Below are 22,140 nucleotides of genomic sequence, written 5' to 3'. Positions count from 1 at the left end.
TTCATCCAAGACATTTATAAAGACCTTGAACAACAACAGGCCCAGGACAGAACCCTGCAACACCCCTCTTGTCACTTTTCCCCAGGATGAGGAGGAACCATGGAGGAGTCCTCTTTGGGTTCGGTCAGTCAAATCCACCTAACAGTTACCAAGTTCAGCCTCATTTTACCAGCTTCCTCACATAAATATCACGGGGGACTTTGTCAAAAACCTTACTGAAATTAAGATGCACTATTACCACAGCAGTCCCGAGAAACAATCTGTAACTCCATCCCAAAAAAGAAAAAGAAAAAAGAGAGATTTCTCTAGCTTGACTTGTTTTTGAGAAAGCCATGAAGGGTACATAATTTTTTTTAAATGCTAATATTAAGAAGGATATTGACAAGCTGGAACAAGTGCAAAAGAAGGCGACCAAGATCGTTTTGTTTTATTTATGCACTTATTTGACTTCTATAGCGCCCTATAGTAGGGGTGCCAACTTGAATAAAATATAGGAGGGGTTTAGCAAGCCCCGCAGGGTCACAGGATGCGGTGCAAGCATGCCATTTGAATGGCTGTTCCTATGAACTGGGGGGTGGCCCCCTCACATATCTTTTTGGGGGGCAAAGAGCCCTCAGACTCTAAGAGTTGGCTCCCATTCCCTACACTCACAGGTCTAAGGACGGTTACAACATAAAACCACAAAATGAAAACACAAAACACCGCCCCCAAAACCTGTAACCCCCACCTCCCCACCACATTGTAAAAGGGCATTAGATGTCCATCAGCCAAAGGACTGGTTAAAGAGATGAGTTTTTCCCTGGCGCTGAAAGCTGTATAATGAAGGGTTTTGGGAACTTTGTATGAATTCTTTGATGGGAACTGAGAGAGGAGCGCCTCCTGAAGCTCTTTCCACATTCCACACACTGATAGGGTTTCTCCCCTGTATGAATTCTCTGATGGGAAGTGAGATGGTGGTTGAAACTGAAGCTCTTTCCACATTCCACACACTGATAGGGTTTCTCCCCTGTATGAATTCTCTGATGGCGAGTGAGACTGCTGCTGTGACTGAAGCTCTTTCCACAATCCACACACTGATAGGGTTTCTCCCCTGTATGAATTATTTGATGGAAACTGAGAGAGGAGCTCCTACTGAAGCTCTTTCCACATTCCACACACTGATAGGGTTTCTCCCCTGTATGAATTCTGTGATGGGAAGTGAGATGGGAGCTCTGACTGAAGCTCTTTCCACATTCCACACACTGATAGGGTTTCTCCCCTGTATGAATTCTTTGATGGGAAGTGAGATTGTGGCTCTGAGTGAAGCTCTTTCCACAATCCACACACTGATAGGGTTTCTCCCCTGTATGAATTCTTTGATGGGAAGTGAGCTTGTGGCTTTGAGTGAAGATCTTTCCACATTCCACACACTGATAGCTATTCTCCCCTGTATGAATTCTGTGATGGGAAGTGAGATGGGAGCTCTGACTGAAGCTCTTTCCACATTCCACACACTGATAGGGTTTCTCCCCTGTATGAATTCTTTGATGGATAGTGAGATTTTGGCTTTGAGTGAAGCTCTTTCCACATTCCACACACTGATAGGGTTTCTCCCCTGTATGAATTCTCTGATGGGAAGTGAGACAGGAGCTGGTACTGAAGCTCTTTCCACATTCCACGCACTGATAGGGTTTCTCCCCTGTATGAATTCTTTGATGGGAAGTGAGAGAGGAGCTTTCAGTGAAGCTCTTTCCACATTCCACACACTGATAGGGTTTCTCCCCTGTATGAATTCTTTGATGGGGAGTGAGACTGTGGCTGTGAGTGAAGCTCTTTCCACATTCCACACACTGATAGGGTTTCTCCCCTGTATGAATTCTTTGATGGGAAGTGAGTTTTGAGCTATTCCTGAAGCTCTTTCCACATTCCACGCACTGATAGGGTTTCTCCCCTGTATGACTTCTTTGATGGGAAGTGAGATTGACCTTTTGACTGAATGTCTTTCCACATTCCATGCACTGATAGGGTTTCTTCCCAATGGGATTTCTTTGATGGGAAGTGGAAAAGGAACTTTTCCCACATTCAAGATATTTATTCAGCTTCTCCATTGTGGGGATTTTGTCATGGTCACCCATGTTGTTAATTTCCAGTCCATCTCTATCTACAATGAAGAGAAATGCATTAGCACCTCAGGGAGAAATTAAGGAAGAATACTTGTTAACTCTGGTAATAGAGGCATAACACAAGTGAGCTAGATGGATGGTTTTCTGAAGGGTTGGGTGCATTAATTAACGGGGATCAACCGACATCCTTTGGGGAACCTGTGATTCAATAAGCCTGGCTCTTCTCTCGAATCGATTTTGTTTGGCTCCATCACGGCATCCCTCCGTTTCCAATGTCAGTCTTCTCTTTGGACAACCAAAGACTGACGGGAGGAAAAACAAAAACTGAAAACTTGACAGAAGCTACTTCAACTTCCCCAACAACTCTGAAGTTTACAGTCAGAAGAGCCTGGGGAGTTCAGACCAGGCTGCTGCTTGTTTAATAAGCTGCAATGGGAGGAAGAACATTCACAGAAAAAACAGTAATTTACTATTCAAGGGTTTTTTTTGGGGGGGAGATACTGTAATATCCAGTGTTGTAGGGGGCGCTGTTGAGGTCTGTGAAAATATATGAGGTTCGTCACATATGGAGTTTTGAATTTAAAAACTGATATTATGATTCCACTAGGAGCCTTACCAAGAGAGGCCATGATCCCACAATTCTCCTCCATGACGTCCTTATGCATAGCTCTCTGGCCAGGATCCAGCAAAACCCACTCCTCATCCGTGAAACAAACAGCAACATCTTCAAAGCACACTGGACCCTAAAAGAAGAAGGGAAATGTCCTACTCTGAGACAACACTGTTGTTCACCACACTCCTTGAGCTAGGACATTGTTCCACCCCTTGGACTCTGTCCCCACAAGGCAGCTTCCCCTGACCTGATCTGGTTCCACAGCCGCTGCTTCCATTCTGTCCCCATTCAGAGATGGTTGAAGAGGTCTAGCCAGTATCACTGTGTCACCTGCAAGAGAAAAAAGGTAAGGGGGAGGCCCAGAGTGCCTTCTTGTCTCGCAGGTAAATCAGTGCATCTCAAACTACACAGGGGCCTTTGAGAAAGTCTCGCCTGCTGAGTGCATTTGGATATTTGGGTGCATTAGAGATGTTATGTGTGAAAAAATATATCTTCCCTCCTCTGATGAGTTGGAAAACCAACAGAATGAGACCAAACAGAGAAACACCACCTTCCTCCTTACCCAGTGGCCTCTCTCTGGTGTTCAACGGAGGCCTCCCTGCCTCAGAAGAAATCTGGTCCATTTCTGCAAAGAGATCCATTCCCTGAAAAAGAAACAAGGATTCAAAAGAGAGAATGGGGAGAAGGATTTAAAAATGAATGTCAGAGAGAATTCCGGCTGATCGCGGGAGCGAAGACAAGCGGGATTTCTCTCTGGAGATGGAATCCAGCTCTTGGGAGGAAAAAGGGGGTGCTGCAAGGGCGCCACAGCCCCCAAAACACCCCTGGAAGGAGATCCAGGGGGCAGGATCCCGGCACAGCCGTTTTGCGATTCCCCCGACCGCCAGGTAACCTCCTTTGGAGGCGACGAAAACATTAATGAAATGTTTTAAAAAGATGTATTAGAAAGAGGTTTTACCGACAAGGAATCAAAATATCAATTGGAAGTATTGAATAATGATGCAAAAAAATTGTCTAAAATGTATAAATTATTATTGGAATGGTATACAAAGGACGAGGAGGTTACATCGGTTATGATCCATTGGGCCAAAGATTTTGGATATACAGTAATATACAATTTAAAGACTGGGTTAAATTGTGGAATGAAGGACTGAAATTTACTGCGTGTACTATAATAAAGGAAAATGTGATGAAAATGATATATAGATGGTATGTAACACCAGTAAAATCAGCAAAAATGTATAAAGTAAGTAATAAATGTTGGAAGTGTAAAGAAAAAGAAGGAACATTTTACCATATGTGGTGGGAGTGTAAAAAAGTGAAATGCTTTTGGGAAAGGATATATAATGAGTTACAAAAGATGTTGAAATATACATTTGTTAAGAAACCAGAAGCATTTCTATTAGGAATAATAGGAAATGAAATTAATAAGAAAGAATGGAAGTTATTTTTATACGCAGTAACGGCAGCAAGAATACTAATGGCCCAAAAATGGAAACAAGAAGAATTACCTATGATTGAAAAATGGAGAATGAAATTAATGGAATACGCAGAACTTGATAAATTAACAGGAAGGATCCGGAACCGACGAGACCAGAGATGTGTCCCACTGAAGACTGGATTAAATTTACAGATTATATGAAAACTATATGTGATGACCAGATAACATTTATAAGCTTTCAGGAAGCTCTGTGAGAATGTATGGTAGAAATATTGTTTAAAAAATAAGGTAAATTAAGATATTATTGTAGTGCAATATTAAATTAAGAAATGTGCAAGAAGTGATCAAGACGGAGAATTCTCAAACATGTTGATGGAAGTAAAAAAAAAGATGTTGGTGATAAATTGGATGTTTTGTTTTCTATAGTTTTATATTGGAAAACTAATAAAAATATATATTAAAAAAATAAAAAATAAAAAATGAATGTCAGGGCCAACAGCTTTAAGGATGTCAGAACTCATTCCATGGACGCCTTCTCAGAAAAAGGATGGGCCATCAGCAGACCATTATGGGATGTTCTCTGTCCTGTTTGGAGCCCCTTGGGAGTATCAAGAGGAAAGTCTCTCTCACCTGCTTTCTCTCCTCTGCCTGACTCAGGAGGAAACCTTCGGCCAGGGCCACCGCCTGGGAACTGGTCTCTGCTCCGCATTCCCTCACCCAGCTCTCCATCTCCAGGGGAAGGACAGCCAGGAACTGCTCCAAGATCACCAGGTCCAGCATCTCAGCTTTTGTGTGCCTTTCTGGTTTCAGCCACTGATGGCAAAGGTGGTAGAGTCGGCTGCAAACCTCTCGGGGTCCTTTGGCCTCCTGGCAGCAGAACTGCCTCAACTGCTGGCTCTGCCCCTCTGAGCAGAGGGTGTATTCCTCACCCAGGATCTTCCGCACAGAGTTTTCCCAGAATCCCCCACTGCTCCCAGTTTGGATGGCATGGCTTCTTTCTGTTCCAGGGCCAGCTGAGTCTCGCTCACCCATCTGTGCTCTCAGGAAGCCTCTGAGAGATCGGAAGGAACCCTTTGGTCTTCTGCCAAGTTCTGTCTGTCTTAAGGAGAGGCGCTAGAAATCCTACAAAGCAAATACATTGTTCAGTTACAAAAGTTGTCTAATATCAGGAGAAGAAAAAGGTTCCCTGAGCAAGCATGGATGAGTCTTGGAGGGAACCAGGGCTGGACTGCACCACAGCCCAAACCATGAACTATTTTATTTATGTAAATTTCTATAACACTTTATATTTTAAAGATAAATCTCAAAGTGGTTTACAGCATATTAAATCTGTGGGGATAATTGGGGAGTTAGAAGAGGATATATTATTGAATGATATGCTTCCTAACATGCACTAGCAAGTTCCATATTCTAGTTCCATACATCCCCCTTTTTTAGATTACGCAGCGATCAGCTTGTTGCTGACTCATCTGAGTCTTACTATTAAAGACTCCTTCCTGGTAAAATCCCTTCCAATCCCTTTTAAATGAATAAGCACAATAATCTGATTCACGTTAATATAAAAGTAGTTTACTCACAGATTCGTACACATTCACAGACAGGCAGTTTGTTACATAACAACTAGAACTATTCCATAAAGAAGTTAGTCCCAAATGACTGCCACTAAAGAGTCACTTCTCCAAACACACAGCAACATACAAAATGGAGATGACACACTGATCAGAAGATGGAGGCCGTGTGCTCCTCCATGCTAGTACAACAGACTGCACCCTCTTCAAGTCACATGGAGTGGAAGTCTGTCCCAGCTCAGGAGGAAACAGGAAGTCTTCTCCTGAGTGGGAGAAAACTTCCCCTAATGTGTCCTCCACTGTAGGAATCTTCTACTTGACTGCAGTTTCACATCCCACAAAATCAATAAAATAGAAATAAAAACATTGGAAGAACGTGAAATTATAGTCAAATCAAAGCAACATAGCAGAAAACAAATATTCTTATAAAGATGTCAAAATAAAACCTTACAAAGGAGTTCAACTACGGAATACATATTTATCACAGTAGGGCAGGGTGAGTCTGGGCCTCACCCCCTAGGCCAGGTGGAAAGGGCCTTTTTAAAAAGAAGAAAGAGGAGGAGGAGGAGGAGGAGGAGGGTGAGGAACAGCCTCTAGCTCTCCTAGAAGAAAGATTGCAATGCAAAATGTGGAGGCAGCTGAAGGGATTTCTGGGAGATGAATCAGCCCGGTTGCTCCTGCCTTCCAGTCAATGCATGAAGTCAGAACTGACTGACAAGGGAGTCATTTGTATCTTGTGAAAAATGGATGCTTGGCTCTAGTGGGGGTCCTCACCTGGGGGTCCTCAGGAGTTGCTTCCCCCACCCCCACTCCCCTGCTTCTGTCTCCTTTTCTTGCACTTGGACTCTCCGCCGCTCTCCAGGCAGACTCCTGGGGCGGGGTCCCTTTTTCTTTGCTCTGAGGGCCAAGTATGTATCTGGCCAACCGCCTGAGGGCCAAGTGGGTGGGGCCAAAGACATCTCCTTTGAAATTTAGGAGGGTAATTTAGTATTGTTATTCAGTTAGGTAGCTTAACACCCCCCCCCCACAGCCATTGATGCCAAGGTCCCTGGAGGCTCAGTGAGTAGCAGCGCCCATTTCCGGCTGCTTTGCCAGCAACAATCCCTTTGGGAGAGAGAGGATGTGGTCCTGGGATGCCCTGCTCTGGGTGCGAGGGGATTGCTGCAGTGGCCTCCGTGGGGAGCTGCCCTGGGAGACACTGGGAAACTGGTCCCCAATGCAGCAGCCAGACTCTGGGCTGGGATCCCTCTCTTTATCCCTGGCCTCTCTTTTCCACCTTTTTTTTGGGGGGGCTAGTCCACCTCCTCGTCCAGCTTTGGAAAACCATTTGCACATGTTTCCTCTGTTGTGCAATGAGGCTGAGTTAAAGTCCTAGGGACTCCTTTGTGTAAAGAAGGGAGATTTCGGGGGAGTCAGTTTTTTCTGAGGGGGGGGGGAGTCAGAAGGCCAAATGAGTTTGGGATCCTCTGATCTGCAGGAAGGAGAGCGTGGCAGACCTGGCCCCTCCCTGGCAGGACCCTCTCCTCCCCCCTGACTTGGGGTCCCCCCCTGCAGGAGCATATCAGGCCCCCCAGGCCCCCTCCCCTGCTGCAGCCCTGGGACCCCCCACCAGATCCCAGAGAGAGAGGAGACTCACCAGATCCCAGGAGGGGAGAGCGAGGCAGCCCTTGCAGGAGAGACCCCAAAGCAACACCCCCCCCTTCCTTGCAGGGAAGGACTGGGGAGGGAGGGGCCTTGGCTCTGGAGGACCTGCCCCCCCTTGCTTCCTGTCCTCTCTAGGAAGGCAGCCCAGTTCCCTTTAACCCTTGCAGTGCCGAGTTCCATCCCCCCCTCCAGCTCAGCCCTCTCTTCCTTGGCAGAACCTCAGATTTCTATCATTTTTTATGGATTTTGGGGGCCAGCTGCCCCCCTGGCTACTCCAATGCCCAGATATCCTTTTGGGGGTGAGGCTCCTGGCTGGACTCTGAGCATCTCCCTCCCTCGGCCAGAAACCAGAGGAAGAGCCTGCAGGGAAAAGGCCCAATTCTGCAGCTCCAGCTCCAGAGGCACAGCAAGGCCAGGTGGTACCCGGTGTCACACACACACACCCCCCCCACACACACATACAGAACTTTTTCATCAGTAAAAGAAGTCACACACAAGAACTGCAGGCAGGGAGTTCCAGAGTCTACCTGTGTCGCCACACTAAAACTTTGCTTTCTCACAAGTACAGGTGTTCTGTGTGGAACCGGTAACTGTGCCAGTTTTCTCAAAGCAGTTGAGTCGGGAATACATGGGGGAAGGCAATCTGATCAGAAGCTGTTAAGAGCTTTGTAGTCCACCATAAGATGAGTGGGACCAGGACAACGGCTCGCCTAGCCCGAGAAACGTGGCTTTAGGGAATTTTTTGTAAACCAAGCTTTTTTCGTTAAGTACCGTTCATCATCCTCAAGCACCAGCACCAGCCAATAGTCATTTTAACCACCAATCAGAAAGAAGCCGTTCCAAAGCAGTGTTGTGATGCAGAGACAGACAGACAAGTCTTTGGGAGCAGCCAGATTTTTATGTGTCAAACAAAAGCACCATGCATTGCCCTAAAAGTGATCCATGCGACGGTCATCTCCAGGCTTGACTACTGTAATTCGCTCTACGCGGGGCTGCCCTTGAAGCTGTCCCAGAAACTCCAGCGGGTGCAGAAAGCGAGGCTCCTCACAGGGTCCCTGCCATGGGAGCAGATTCACCCAGTGCTTTTCCAGCTGCACTGGCTCCCGGTGGAGTACAGGGTCAGATTTAAGGTGCTGCTTTTGACCTTTAAAGTCCTTCACGGCCTAGGACCCTCGTACCTACGGGACCGCCTCTCCTGGTATGCCCCACAGAGAGCCTCAAGGTCCATAAATAGCAACACCCTAGTGGTCCCGGGCCCTAAGGAAGTTAGATTGGCTTCAACCAGAGCCCGGGCCTTTTCAGTGATGGCTCCAGCCTGGTGGAACGTTCTGCCTCATGAGACCAGGGCCCTGCAGGATCTGATTTCTTTCCGCAGGGCCTGTAAGACAGAGTTGTTCCGCCTGGCCTTTGGCTTGGAGCCTATTTGATTCCCTCCCTCCCTCTCTTTCTTTTTTCCTTTCCTTCTCCTCCTGCGATGAGGCTACATTTTAATATTTTAATGTTTCAATATTTCAATGTTGTATTTTAATTTTGTTCTTAAGTTGTAATCATTCATCTTGTTTTTATCGCTTCTAAGCCGCTCTGAGCCCGGCCTTGGCTGGGGAGGGCAGGGTATAAATAATAAAATTATTATTATTTATTATTAAAAGTCCAGGGAACATTAGATGCTTCTAATTTTTCCGATGAAGTGTTTTATTCAGTCTCACCTGCAATCACGTGTGCTGAACACACAGAAACACATACATACAGATAATGAAATTACTGGGAGTTACCACTGGTCCTGTTAGCTAGGGATGATGGGAGCTGTAGTCCCAAAACATCTGGAGCGCCGGGTTTGGGGATACCTGTTCTAAAAGACCACGATACATTTTCCCATGAGTGCTGGGTGGATTCCTGCAACAGTTTTAACAATTTATATATTCAACAAACATTTGCCACGTGTTATAAAAGAAATATGGATTGTGTTCCCCCACCTTCTTGATTTCCCCTGGCAAACAAAATTTAAGATTCTTAAATTGTGGTGCCCAGAATTGAACACAGTATTCTAGGTGGGGCCTGACCAAGGCAGAAGAAAGTGGTACTATTCCTGCCCTTGATCGGATTCTGCCTTCTGCCACATTGGCCTCCGCTCCATGTTTAGTGCCGTCTGCAAATGTGATGAGCATCCCATCAGTTCCTTCATCCAACTCATTCATAAAGACATTGAACAACAACAGGCCCAAGACAGAACCCTGCAGTACCCCTCTTGTCACTTTTCCCCAGGATGAGGAGGAACCATGGAGGAGTCCTCTTTGGGTTCGGTCAGTCAAATCCACTTAACAGTTACCAAGTTCAGCCTCATTTTACCAGCTTCCTCACATAAATATCACAGGGGACTTTGTCAAAAACCTTACTGAAATTAAGATGCACTATTACCACAGCAGTCCCCTGAGAAACAATCTGTAACTCCATCCCAAAAAAGAAAAAGAAAAAAGAGAGATTTCTCTAGCTTGACTTGTTTTTGAGAAAGCCATGAAGGGTACATAATTTTTTTTAAATGCTAATATTAAGAAGGATATTGACAAGCTGGAACAAGTGCAAAAGAAGGCGACCAAGATCGTTTTGTTTTATTTATGCATTTATTTGACTTCTATAGCACCCTTTAGCAGGGCTGCCAACTTGAATAAAATATAGGAGGGGTTTAGCAAGCCCCGCCTTGGTTAAACAGTCACAGGATGCGGTGCAAGCATGCCATTTGAATGGCTGTTCCTATGAACTGGGGGGTGGCCCCCTCACATATATTTTTGGGGGGCAAAGACCCCTCAGACTCTAAGAGTTGGCTCCCATTCCCTACACTCACAGGTCTCAGGACGGTTACAACATAAAACCACAGAATGAAAACACAAAACACCGCCCCCAAAACCTGTAACCCCCACCTCCCCACCACATTGTAAAAGGGCATTAGATGTCCATCAGCCAAAGGACTGGTTAAAGAGATGAGTTTTTCCCTGGGGCTGAAAGCTGTATAATAAAGGGTTTGGGGAACTTTGTATGAATTCTTCGATGGGAACTGAGAGAGGAGCTCCTCCTGAAGCTCTTTCCACATTCAAAGCACTGATAGGGTTTCTCCCCTGTATGAATTCTCTGATGGCGAGTGAGACTGCTGCTGTGACTGAAGCTCTTTCCACATTCTGCACACTGATAGGGTTTCTCCCCTGTATGAATTCTCTGATGGCGAGTGAGACTGCTGCTGTGACTGAAGCTCTTTCCACAATCCACACACTGATAGGGTTTCTCCCCTGTATGAATTCTTTGATGGAAACTGAGAGAGGAGCTCCTACTGAAGCTCTTTCCACATTCCACACACTGATAGGGTTTCTCCCCTGTATGAATTTTGTGATGGGAACTGAGAGAGGAGCTATCAGTGAAGCTCTTTCCACATTCCACACACTGATATGGCTTCTCCCCTGTATGAATTCTGTGATGGAAAGTGAGAGAGGAGCTCTGACTGAAGCTCTTTCCACATTCCACACACTGATAGGGTTTCTCCCCTGTATGAATTCTTTGATGGATAGTGAGATTGTGGCTGTGAGTGAAGCTCTTTCCACATTCCACACACTGATAGGGTTTCTCCCCTGTATGAATTCTTTGATGGGAAGTGAGTTTTGAGCTATTCCTGAAGCTCTTTCCACATTCCACGCACTGATGGGGTTTATCCCCTGTATGAATTCTTTGATGGGAAGTGAGATGGTGGCTGTGAGTGAAGCTCTTTCCACATTCAAAGCACTGATAGGGTTTCTCCCCTGTATGAATTCTTTGATGGGAAGTGAGATTGACCTTGTGACTGAAGCTCTTTCCACATTCCATGCACTGATAGGGTTTCTTCCCAATGGGATTTCTTTGATGGGAAGTGGAAAAGGAACTTTCCCCACATTCAATATATTTATACAGCTTCTCCATTGTGGGGATTTTGTCATGGTCACCCTTGTCCTTGATTTCCAATCCATCACTATCTGCAATGAAGAGAAATGGATTAGCACCTCAGGGAGAAATTAAGGAAGAATACTTGTTAACTCTGGTAATAGAGGCATAACACAAGTGGGCTAGACGGATGGTTTTCTGAAGGGTTGGGTGCATTAATTAACGGGGATCAACCAACATCCTTAGGGGAACCTTTGATTCGATAAGCCTGGCTCTTCTCTCGAATGGATTTTCTTTGGCTCCATCATGGCATCCCTCCGTTTCCAATGTCAGTCTTCTCTTTGGACAACCAAAGACTGACGGGAGGAAGGGCACATAATTTTTTAAAAAATGCTAATATTAAGAAGGATATTGACAAGCTGGAACAAGTGCAAAAGAAGGCGACCAAGATCGTTTTTTAAAAACGAATTCTTTGATGGGAAGTGAGATTGTGGCTCTGAGTGAAGCTCTTTCCACATTCCACACACTGATAGCTATTCTCCCCTGTATGAATTCTGTGATAGGAAGTGAGATGGGAGCTCTGACTGAAGCTCTTCCCACATTCCACACACTGATAGGGTTTCTCCCCTGTATGAATTCTTTGATGGGAAGTGAGCTTGTGGCTTTGAGTGAAGCTCTTTCCACATTCCACACACTGATAGCTATTCTCCCCTGTATGAATTCTGTGATAGGAAGTGAGATGGGAGCTCTGACTGAAGCTCTTTCCACATTCCACACACTGATAGGGTTTCTCCCCTGTATGAATTCTTTGATGGGAAGTGAGATTTTGGCTTTGGACAACCAAAGACTGACGGGAGGAAAAACAAAAACGGAAAACCTGACAGGAGCTACTTCAACTTCCCCAACAACTCTGAAGTTTACAGTCAAAATGGCCTGGGGAGTTCAGACCAGGCTGCTGCTTGTTTAATAAGCTGCAATGGGAGGAAGAACATTCACAGAAAAAACAGTAATTTACTATTCAAGGTTTTTTTTGGGGGGGATACTGTAATATCCAGTGTTGTAGGGGGCGCTGTTGAGGTCTGTGAAAATATATGAGGTTCGTCACATATGGAGTTTTGAATTTAAAAACTGATATTATGATTCCACTAGGAGCCTTACCAAGAGAGGCCATGATCCCACAATTCTCCTCCATGACGTCCTTATGCAGAGCTCTCTGGCCAGGATCCAGCAACACCCACTCCTCATTCGTGAAACAAACAGCAACATCTTCAAAGCACACTGGACCCTAAAAGAAGAAGGGAAATGTCCTACTCTGAGACAACACTGTTGTTCACCACCACTCCTTGAGCTACGACATTGTTCCACCCCTTGGCCTCTGTCCCCACAAGGCAGCTTCCCCATACCTGAGCTGGTTCCACAGCCGCTGCTTCCATTCTGTCCCCATTCAGAGATGGTTGAAGAGGTCTAGCCAGTATCACTGTGTCACCTGCAAGAGAAAAAAGGTAAGGGGGAGGCCCAGAGTGCCTTCTTGTCTCGCAGGTAAATCAGTGCATCTCAAACTACACAGGGGCCTTTGAGAAAGTCTCGCTTGTTGAGTGCATTTGGATATTTGGGTGCATTAGAGATGTTATGTGTGAAAAAATATATCTTCCCTCCTCTGATGAGTTGGAAAACCAACAGAATGAGACCAAACAGAGAAACACCACCTTCCTCCTTACCCAGTGGCCTCTCTCTGGTGTTCAGCGGAGGCCTCTCTGCCTCAGAAGAAATCTGGTCCATTTCTGCAAAGAGATCCTTTCCCTGAAAAAGAAACAAGGATTCAAAAGAGAGAATGGGGAGAAGGATTTAAAAATGAATGTCAGAGAGAATTCCGGCTGATCGCGGGAGCGAAGACAAGCGGGATTTCTCTCTGGAGATGGAATCCAGCTCTTGGGAGGAAAAAGGGGGTGCTGCAAGGGCGCCACAGCCCCCCAAAACACCCCTGGAAGGAGATCCAGGGGGCAGGATCCCGGCACAGCCGTTTTGCGATTCCCCCGACCGCCAGGTAACCTCCTTTGGAGGCGACGAAAACATTAATGAAATGTTTTAAAAAGATGTATTAGAAAGAGGTTTTACCGACAAGGAATCAAAATATCAATTGGAAGTATTGAATAATGATGCAAAAAAATTGTCTAAAATGTATAAATTATTATTGGAATGGTATACAAAGGACGAGGAGGTTACATCGGTTATGATCCATTGGGCCAAAGATTTTGGATATACAGTAATATACAATTTAAAGACTGGGTTAAATTGTGGAATGAAGGACTGAAATTTACTGTGTGTACTATAATAAAGGAAAATGTAATGAAAATGATATATAGATGGTATGTAACACCAGTAAAATCAGCAAAAATTTATAAAGTAAGTAATAAATGTTGGAAGTGTAAAGAAAAAGAAGGAACATTTTACCATATGTGGTGGGAGTGTAAAAAAGTGAAATGCTTTTGGGAAAGGATATATAATGAGTTACAAAAGATGTTGAAATATACATTTGTTAAGAAACCAGAAGCATTTCTATTAGGAATAATAGGAAATGAAATTAATAAGAAAGAATGGAAGTTATTTTTATACGCAGTAACGGCAGCAAGAATACTAATGGCCCAAAAATGGAAACAAGAAGAATTACCTATGATTGAAAAATGGAGAATGAAATTAATGGAATATGCAGAACTTGATAAATTAACAGGAAGGATCCGGAACCAACGAGACCAGAGATTCACTGAAGACTGGATTAAATTTACAGATTATATGAAAACTATATGTGATGACCAGATAACATTTGTAAGCTTTCAAGAAGCTCTGTGAGAATGTATGGTAGAAATATTGTTTAAAAAATAAGGTAAATTAAGATATTATTGTAGTGCAATATTAAATTAAGAAATGTGCAAGAAGTGATCAAGACGGAGAATTATCAAACATGTTGATGGAAGTAAAAAAAAAGATGTTGGTGATAAATTGGATGTTATGTTTTGTATAGTTTTATATTGGAAAACTAATAAAAATATATATTAAAAAAATGAAAAATGAATGTCAGGGCCAACAGCTTTAAGGATGTCAGAACTCATTCCATGGACGCCTTCTCAGAAAAAGGATGGGCCATCAGCAGACCATTATGGGATGTTCTCTGTCTTGTTTGGAGCCCCTTGGGACTATCTAGAGGAAAGTCTCTCTCACCTGCTTTCTCTCCTCTGCCTGACTCAGGAGGAAACCTTCGGCCAGGGCCACCGCCTGGGAACTGGTCTCCGCTCCGCATTCCCTCACCCAGCTCTCCATCTCTGGCGGAAGGACAGCCAGGAACTGCTCCAAGATCACAAGATCCAGCATCTCAGCTTTCGTGTGCCTTTCTGGCTTCAGCCACCGATGGCAAAGGTGGTAGAGTCGGCTGCAAACCTCTCGGGGTCCTTTGGCCTCCTGGCAGCAGAACTGCCTCCACTGCTGGCTCTGCACCTCTGAGCAGAGGGTGTCCACCTCACCCAGGATCTTCTGCACAGAGTTTTCCCAGAACCCCCCACTGCTCCCAGTTTGGATGGCATGGCCTCTTTCTGTTCCAGGGCCAGCTGAATCTCGCTCACCCATCTGTGCTCTCAGGAAGCCTCTGAGAGATCGGAAGGAACCCTTTGGTCTTCTGCCAAGTTCTGTCTGTCTTAAGGAGCGGCGCTAGCAAATCCTACAAAGCAAATACATTGTTCTGTTACAAAGGTTGTCTAATATCAGGAGAAGAAAAAGGTTCCCTGAGCAAGCATGGATGAGTCTTGGAGGGAACCAGGGCTGGACTGCACCACAGCCCAAGCCATAAGCTATTTTATTTATTTAAATTTCTATAACACTTTATATTTTAAAGAGAAATCTCAAAGTGGCTTACAGCATATTAAATCTGTGGGGATAATTGGGGAGTTAGAAGAGGATATATTATTGAATGATATGCTTCCTAACATGTACTCGCAAGTTCCATATTCTAGTTCCATACATCCCCCCTTTTTAAATTACGCAGCAATCAGCTTGTTGCTGACTCATCTGAGTCTTACTATTAAAGATTCCTTCCTGGTAAAATCCCTTCCAATCCCTTTTAAATGAATAAGGACAATAATCTGATTCACGTTGATATAAAAGTAGTTTACTCACAGATTCATTCACGTTCACAGACATATCCCTGAAGGCAGGCTTAGGTTACATAACAATTAGAACTATTCCATAAAGAAGTTAGTCCCAAATGACTGCCACTAAGGAGTCACTTCTCCAAACACACAGCAACATACAAAATGGAGAAGACACACTGATCAGAAGATGGAGGCCGTGTGCTCCTCCATGCTAGGACAACAGACTGCACCCTCTTCAAGTCACATGTGGTGGAAGTCTGTCCCAGCTCAGGAGGAAACAGGAAGTCTTCTCCTGAGTGGTAGAAAACATCCCCTAATGTGTCCCCTGTAGGAATGTTCTACTTGACTGCAGTTTCACATCCCACAAAATCAATAAAATAGAAATATAACAAGCTGAAGAAAGTCAAATATATAGTCTATAGTCAAAGCAACATAGCAGAAAACAAATATTCTTATAAAGATGTCAAAATAAAACCTTACAAAGGAGTTCAACTACAGAATACATATTTAACACAGTAGGGCAGGATGAGTCTGGGCCTCACCCCCTAGGCCAGGTGGAAAGGGCCTTTTTAAAAAGGAGAAAAAAGAGGAGGAGGAGAAGGAAGAAGAAGAAGAAGAAAGAGGAGGAAGAGGAGGAGGAGGAATAGGAGGAAGCAGTCTCTAGCCCCCCTAGAAGGAAGATTGCAATGCAAAATGTGGAGGCAACGGAAGGGATTTCTGGGAGATGAATCAGCCTGGTTGCTCCTGCCTTCCAGTCAATGCATGAAGTCAGAACTGACTGACAAGGGAGTCATCTGTATCTTGTGGGAAATGGATGCTTGGCTCTGGTGGGGGTCCTCACCTGGGGGTCCTCAGGAGTTGTTCTCCCCCCACCCCACTCCCCTGCTTCTGTCTCCTTTTCTTGCACTTGGACTCTCTGCCACTCTCCAGAAAGACTCCTGGGGTGGGGTCCCTTTTTCTTTGCTCTGAGGGCCAGATATGTTTCTGGCCAACCCCCTGAGGGCCAGGTGGGTGGGGCCAAGTACATCTCCCTTGAAATTTAGGTGGGTAATTTAGTATTAGTATTCTAATAGATAGCTTAACACAGAGAGACATTGATGCCAAGGTCCCTGGAGGCTCAGGGAGTAGCAGCGCCCATTTCCGGCTGCTTTGCCAGCAACAACCCCTTTGGGACAGAGAGGATGTGGTCCTGGGATGCCCTGCTCTGGGTGCGAGGGGATTGCTGCAGTGGCCTCCGTGGGGAGCTGCCCTGGGAGACACTGGGAAACTGGTCCCCAATGCAGCAGCCAGACTCTGGGCTGGGATCCCTCTCTTTATTCCTGGCCTTTCTTTCCCACCTTTCCTTCCTTCCTCCCCGTGGGGTGTTTTTTTTTGGGGGGGGGCTAGTCCACCTCCTCGTCCAGCTTTGGAAAACCATTTGCAGATGTTTCCCAGGGACTCCTTTGTTTAAAGAAGGGAGATCATTTCTGAAAGGGGGGGGCGGAGGGTCAAATGAGTTTGGGATGCTCTGATCTGCAGGAAGGAGAGCGTGGCAGCCCTGGCCCCTCCCTGGCAGGACCCCCTCCTCCTCCCTGACCTGGGGTCCCCCCCCCTGCAGGAGCCGATCAGGCCCCCCAGGCCCCCTCCCTGCTGCAGCCCTGGGACCCCCCACCAGATCCCAGAGAGAGAGGAGACTCACCAGATCCCAGGAGGGGAGAGCGAGGCAGCCCTTGCAGGAGAGACACAAAGTAACACCCCCCTTCCTTGCAGGAAAGGACTGGGGAGGGAGGGGCCTTGGCTCTGGAGGACCTGCCCCCCTTGCTTCCTGTCCTCTCTAGGAAGCCAGCTCACTTCCCTTTAACCCTTGGAATGCCGAGTCCACCCAGCTCAGCCCTCTCTCGCTTTGCAGAACCTTAGATTTCTATCATTTCCTATGGATTTAGGGGGAGATCTGCCCCCCTGGCTCCGCCCATGCCCAGATATCCCTTTTGGGGGTGAGGCTCTTGGCTGGACTCTGAGCATATCCCTCCCTTGGCCTGAAAGTGGAGGAGCAGCTTGCAGGGAAAAGGACCAATTCTGCAGCTCCAGCTCCAGAGGCACAGCAAGGTCAGGTGGTACCCGGTGTCACCCCCCCCGAATTTTTTTCATCAGTAAAAGAAGATACACACAAACATTTAAAATATTTAGAAATAATTACAAATGAACCGTTTGCTGAGAATGAGATTAAAATGCATGACCACATTCTAAACATCTGGATGGGCTTGCCTAAACAAACATTTATTTATTTTTGCAGGCACCCAAAAATTAAAAAGGAATAAAATAGAACTGCAGGCAGGGAGTTCCAAAGTCTACCTGTGTCGCCACACTAAAACTTTGCTTTCTCACAAGTACAGGTGTTCTGTGTGGAACCGGTAACTGTGCCAGTTTTCTCAAAGCAGTTGAGTTGGGAATACATGGGGGAAGGCAATCTGATCAGAAGCTGTTAAGAGCTTTGTAGTCCACCATAAGATGAGTGGGACCAGGACAATGGCTCGCCTAGCCCGAGAAACGTGGCTTTAGGAAATTTTTTGTAAACCAAGCTTTTTTCGTTAAGTACCGTTCATCATCCTCAAGCACCAGCACCAGCCAATAGTCATTTTAACCACCAATCAGAAAGAAGCCGTTCCAAAGCAGTGTTGTGGTGCAGAGACAGACAGACAAGTCTTTGGGAGCAGCCAGATTTTTATGTGTCAAACAAAAGTACCATGCATTGCCCTAAAAGTGATCCATGCGACGGTCATCTCCAGGCTTGACTACTGTAATTCGCTCTACGCGGGACTGCCCTTGAAGCTGTCCCAGAAACTCCAGCGGGTGCAGAAAGCGAGGCTCCTCACAGGGTCCCTGCCATGGGAGCAGATTCACCCAGTGCTTTTCCAGCTGCACTGGCTTCCGGTGGAGTACAGGGTCAGATTTAAGGTGCTGCTTTTGACCTTTAAAGTCCTTCATGGCCTAGGGCCCTCGTACCTACGGGACCGCCTCTCCTGGTATGCCCCACAGAGAAATCTACGGTCTGCAAATAAAAACATCCTAAAGATCCCAGGCCACAAAGAGGTTAGGCTGGCCTCAACTAGAGCCAGGGAGGTGAGAACCGACCACCGGAACCTGGAATACCTCCAGACCACCCGCAAGCTGAACCAAAGGCAGATCCGGTGGGCGTTGTTCTTTTCCCGGTTCCAGTTCCGGATCCGCTACATCCCTAGCTCCCAAAACCAGAAGGCGGATGCCCTGTCCCGGAAACCTGAAGACAACGCAGACACGGTGCAAGCAGCACCCACCACGATCCTACCACCAGCTGCATTCCTGGCCACCCAGGAGGTTGAGCCACTGCAGGCTCGGGTGCGGGATCAGCAGCGGGTCGACGCTTGGGCCCAGGAACGACTCCGGGAACTGGCCGAAGGATCAAGCCCTCAGTATCCAGGGCTGGTCTCGCATCAGGGTCTTCTGCTGCACCACGGGCGCCTGTACATCCCACCAGGGCCGCTGCGGGCTGAGGTTCTCCGGATGACCCACGATGCTCCAGCGGCGGGGCACTTTGGGCGGTATCGGACCACCCATCTGGTAAGCCGTGAGTTTTGGTGGCCCCGTTTGAAGGTTGACGTGGCTCGCTACGTCGCTGGTTGTGACGTCTGCAGGCGGGCCAAGGGGCCTACCGGGCAACCCCCCGGCCTACTTCAGCCGTTGCCGGTTCCACCACGTCCTTGGCACACAGTTTCTCTGGACTTTGTAGTGGAGTTACCCCCGTCTCGTGGCTGCACCTGCCTTCTAGTTTTCTCCGACCAATTATATTGGAGAAGAGTGACTAGTGGGGTGCCACAGGGTTCTGTCTTGGGCCCGGTCTTATTCAACATCTTTATCAACGACTTGGATGATGGACTCAAGGGCATCCTGATCAAATTTGCAGATAACACCAAACTGGGAGGGGTGGCTAACACCCCAGAGGACAGGATCACACTTCAAAACGACCTTGACAGATTAGAGAACTGGGCCAAAACAAACAAGATGAATTTTAACAGGGAGAAATGTAAAGTATTGCACTTGGGCAAAAAAAATGAGAGGCACAAATACAAGATGGGTGACACCTGGCTTGAGAGCAGTACATGTGAAAAGGATCTAGGAGTCTTGGTTGACCACAAACTTGACGTGAGCCAACAGTGTAACGCGGCAGCTAAAAAAGCCAATGCAATTCTGGGCCTCATCAATAGGAGTATAGCATCTAGATCAAGGGAAGTAATAGTGCCACTGTATTCTGCTCTGGTCAGACCTCACCTGGAGTACTGTGTCCAGTTCTGGGCACCACAGTTCAAGAAGGACACTGACAAACTGGAACGTGTCCAGAGGAGGGCAACCAAAATGGTCAAAGGCCTGGAAACGATGCCTTATGAGGAACGGCTAAGGGAGCTGGGCATGTTTAGCCTGGAGAAGAGGAGGTTAAGGGGTGATATGATAGCCATGTTCAAATATATGAAAGGATGTCACATAGAGGAGAGAGAAAGGTTGTTTTCTGCCTCTCCAGAGAAGCGGACACGGAGCAATGGATCCAAACTACAAGAAAGAAGATTCCACCTAAACATTAGGAAGAACTTCCTGACAGTAAGAGCTGTTTGACAGTGGAATTTGCTGCCAAGGAGTGTGGTGGAGTCTCCTTCTTTGGAGGTCTTTAAGCAGAGGCTCGACAACCATATGTCAGGAGTGCTCTGATGGTGTTTCCTGCTTGGCAGGGGGTTGGACTCGATGGCCCTTGTGGTCTCTTCCAACTCTATGATTCTATGATTCTATGATATCAAAATAAAACCTTACAAAGGAGGTCAACTACCGAATACATATTTAACACAGTAGGGCAGGGTGAGTCTGGGCCTCACCCCCTAGGCCAGGTGGAAAGGGAATTTTTAAAAAGGAGAAGAAAGAGGAGGAGGAGGAGGAGGAGGAGGAGGAGGAAGAAAGAGGAGGAGAAGAAAGAGGAGGAAGAAGAAAGAGGAGGAGGAATAGCAGGAAGCAGGCTCTAGCCCTCCTAGAAGGAAGATTGCAATGCAAAATGTCGAGGCAACAGAAGGGATTTCTGGGAGATGAAGAAGCCTGGTTGCTCCTGCCTTCCAGTCACTGCATGAAGTCAGACCTGACTGACAAGGGAGTCATTTGTATCTTGTGAAAAATGGATGCTTGGCTCTAGTGGGGGTCCTCACCTGGGGGTCCTCAGGATTTGTTCTCTCCCCACCCCCACTCCCCTGCTTCTGTCTCCTTTTCTTGCACTTGGACTCTCTGCCGCTCTCCAGGCAGACTCCTGGGGTGGGGTCCCTTTTTCTTTATTTTCATTATAAAAATTAATTAAAATCAAGTTGGTGGCAACCATTAAGCAAAATTCTATGCAGATTGCCAGAGGAGGGGGTCAGGCTGCGCCCTGACCAAAGGCCCGGTGGAACAACTCTGTCTTGCAGGCCCTGCGGAAAGATGTCAGGTCCCGCAGGGCCCTGGTCTCTTGTGACAGAGCATTCCACCAGATTGGAGCCGCAGCCGAGAAGGCCCTGGCTCTAGTTGAGGCCAGCCTAACCTCTCTGAGGCCTGGGACCTTGAGGATGTTTTTATTTGCAGACCGTAGGTTTCTCTGTGGGGCATACCAGGAGAGGCGGTCCCGTTGGTACGAGGGTCCTAGGCCGTATAGGGCTTTAAAGGTTAAAACCAGCACCTTAAACCTGATCCTATACTCCACCGGGAGCCAGTGCAGCTGATATAGCACCGGGTGAATGTGATCTCGCAGCGAGGACCCCATAAGGAGTCTCACTGCAGCATTCTGCACCCGCTGGAGTTTCTGCGTCAGTCTCAAGGGCAGCCCCACGTAGAGCGAGTTACAATAATCCAGTCTGGAGGTGACCGTCGCATGGATCACAGTGGCTAGGTCAGGGTGAGAGGGGTAAGGAGCCAACTGCTTAGCTTGGCGGAGATGAAAAAATGCCGCCTTTGTTATAGCTGTAATCTGCGCCTCCATAGAGAGGGAGGTATCGAAGATTACACCTAAACTCTTAACGGGCGGTGCTGGCACTAATTGCACCCCCGCAAGAGATGGGAGTTGCCCCCTCGATCCCATATCGTCCCGCCCCAGCCAGAGGACCTCTGTCTTCGAAGGATTTAACTTCAACCGGCTCCCACGTAACCATCCAGCCACAGCTTCCAGACATCTGGTCAGTGTGTCTGGGGCCGAGTCAGGATGGCCATCCATCAACAGATAGAGTTGGGTGTCATCGGCATACTGATGGCAGCCCAGCCCAAAACTCCGGACAAGCTGGGCGAGGGGGCGCATAAAGATGTTAAAAAGCATTGGGGAGAGAATCGCACCCTGAGGCACTCCACACACCAAGGAGTGGCGCGATGACAATTCCCCCCCCCAAGCGCCACCCTCTGTCCCCGACCAGAGAGAAACGAGCGCAGCCATTGAAGGACTGTGCCCTGGATCCCCACGTCGGCAAGGCGGTGGTCCAGGAGTTCATGATCGACCATGTCAAAGGCTGCTGACAGATCTAGAAGAATCAGCAGCCCCGACCCGTCTTGATCCAGCTGCCTGCGGAGATCATCTGTTAGGGTGACCAGAGCCGTCTCGGTCCCATGACCAGCGCGGAAGCCGGACTGGAATGGATCCAGAGCAGATGTTTCATCCAGAAACCTACCAAGCTGTTCAGCAACCGCTCTCTCAATCACCTTACCCAGGAATGGAAGATTCGAGACC

The 22,140-nt window shown here is 47.0% G+C and overlaps 2 protein-coding genes across 9 annotated transcripts in view; one reads left to right on the top strand and one right to left on the bottom strand.

The window, feature by feature from the left end:
- LOC309368792 (uncharacterized protein) overlaps positions 1 to 22,140 on the top strand; it is a gene marked incomplete at its 3' end in the record, with an annotated part of 476,991 nt that overhangs the window by 175,874 nt on the left and 278,977 nt on the right. The window lies entirely within an intron of this gene.
- The window catches only part of LOC309369064 (uncharacterized protein), a 126,273-nt gene that overhangs the window by 60,700 nt on the left and 43,433 nt on the right, over positions 1 to 22,140 (bottom strand). For 3 of the 8 annotated variants that reach the window (XM_081909650.1, XM_081909652.1, XM_081909653.1), the window contains exons 1-2: positions 7,334 to 7,421; positions 4,787 to 5,278 (exon numbers count right to left, since the gene is read on the bottom strand). The exons of 2 other annotated variants lie outside the window; for them this stretch is intronic. In XM_081909650.1, the coding sequence (XP_081765776.1) occupies positions 4,787 to 5,188 (402 nt within the window). In that variant the 5' untranslated portion in view covers positions 5,189 to 5,278; positions 7,334 to 7,421. Of the gene's footprint in view, positions 1 to 523; positions 2,141 to 2,718; positions 2,846 to 2,962; positions 3,046 to 3,277; positions 3,360 to 4,786; positions 5,279 to 7,333; positions 7,422 to 12,671; positions 12,755 to 12,986; positions 13,069 to 14,484; positions 14,978 to 22,140 lie in introns of those variants that run through there. 3 more of the 8 variants (XM_081909646.1, XM_081909648.1, XM_081909649.1) reach the window with 3 other exon arrangements.

Source organism: Podarcis melisellensis, assembly GCF_964234715.1.
Source record: "Podarcis melisellensis genome assembly, chromosome: 4".
Classification (NCBI taxonomy): domain Eukaryota; kingdom Metazoa; phylum Chordata; class Lepidosauria; order Squamata; family Lacertidae; genus Podarcis; species Podarcis melisellensis.
This window is presented reverse-complemented; position numbering and strand designations above follow the sequence as displayed.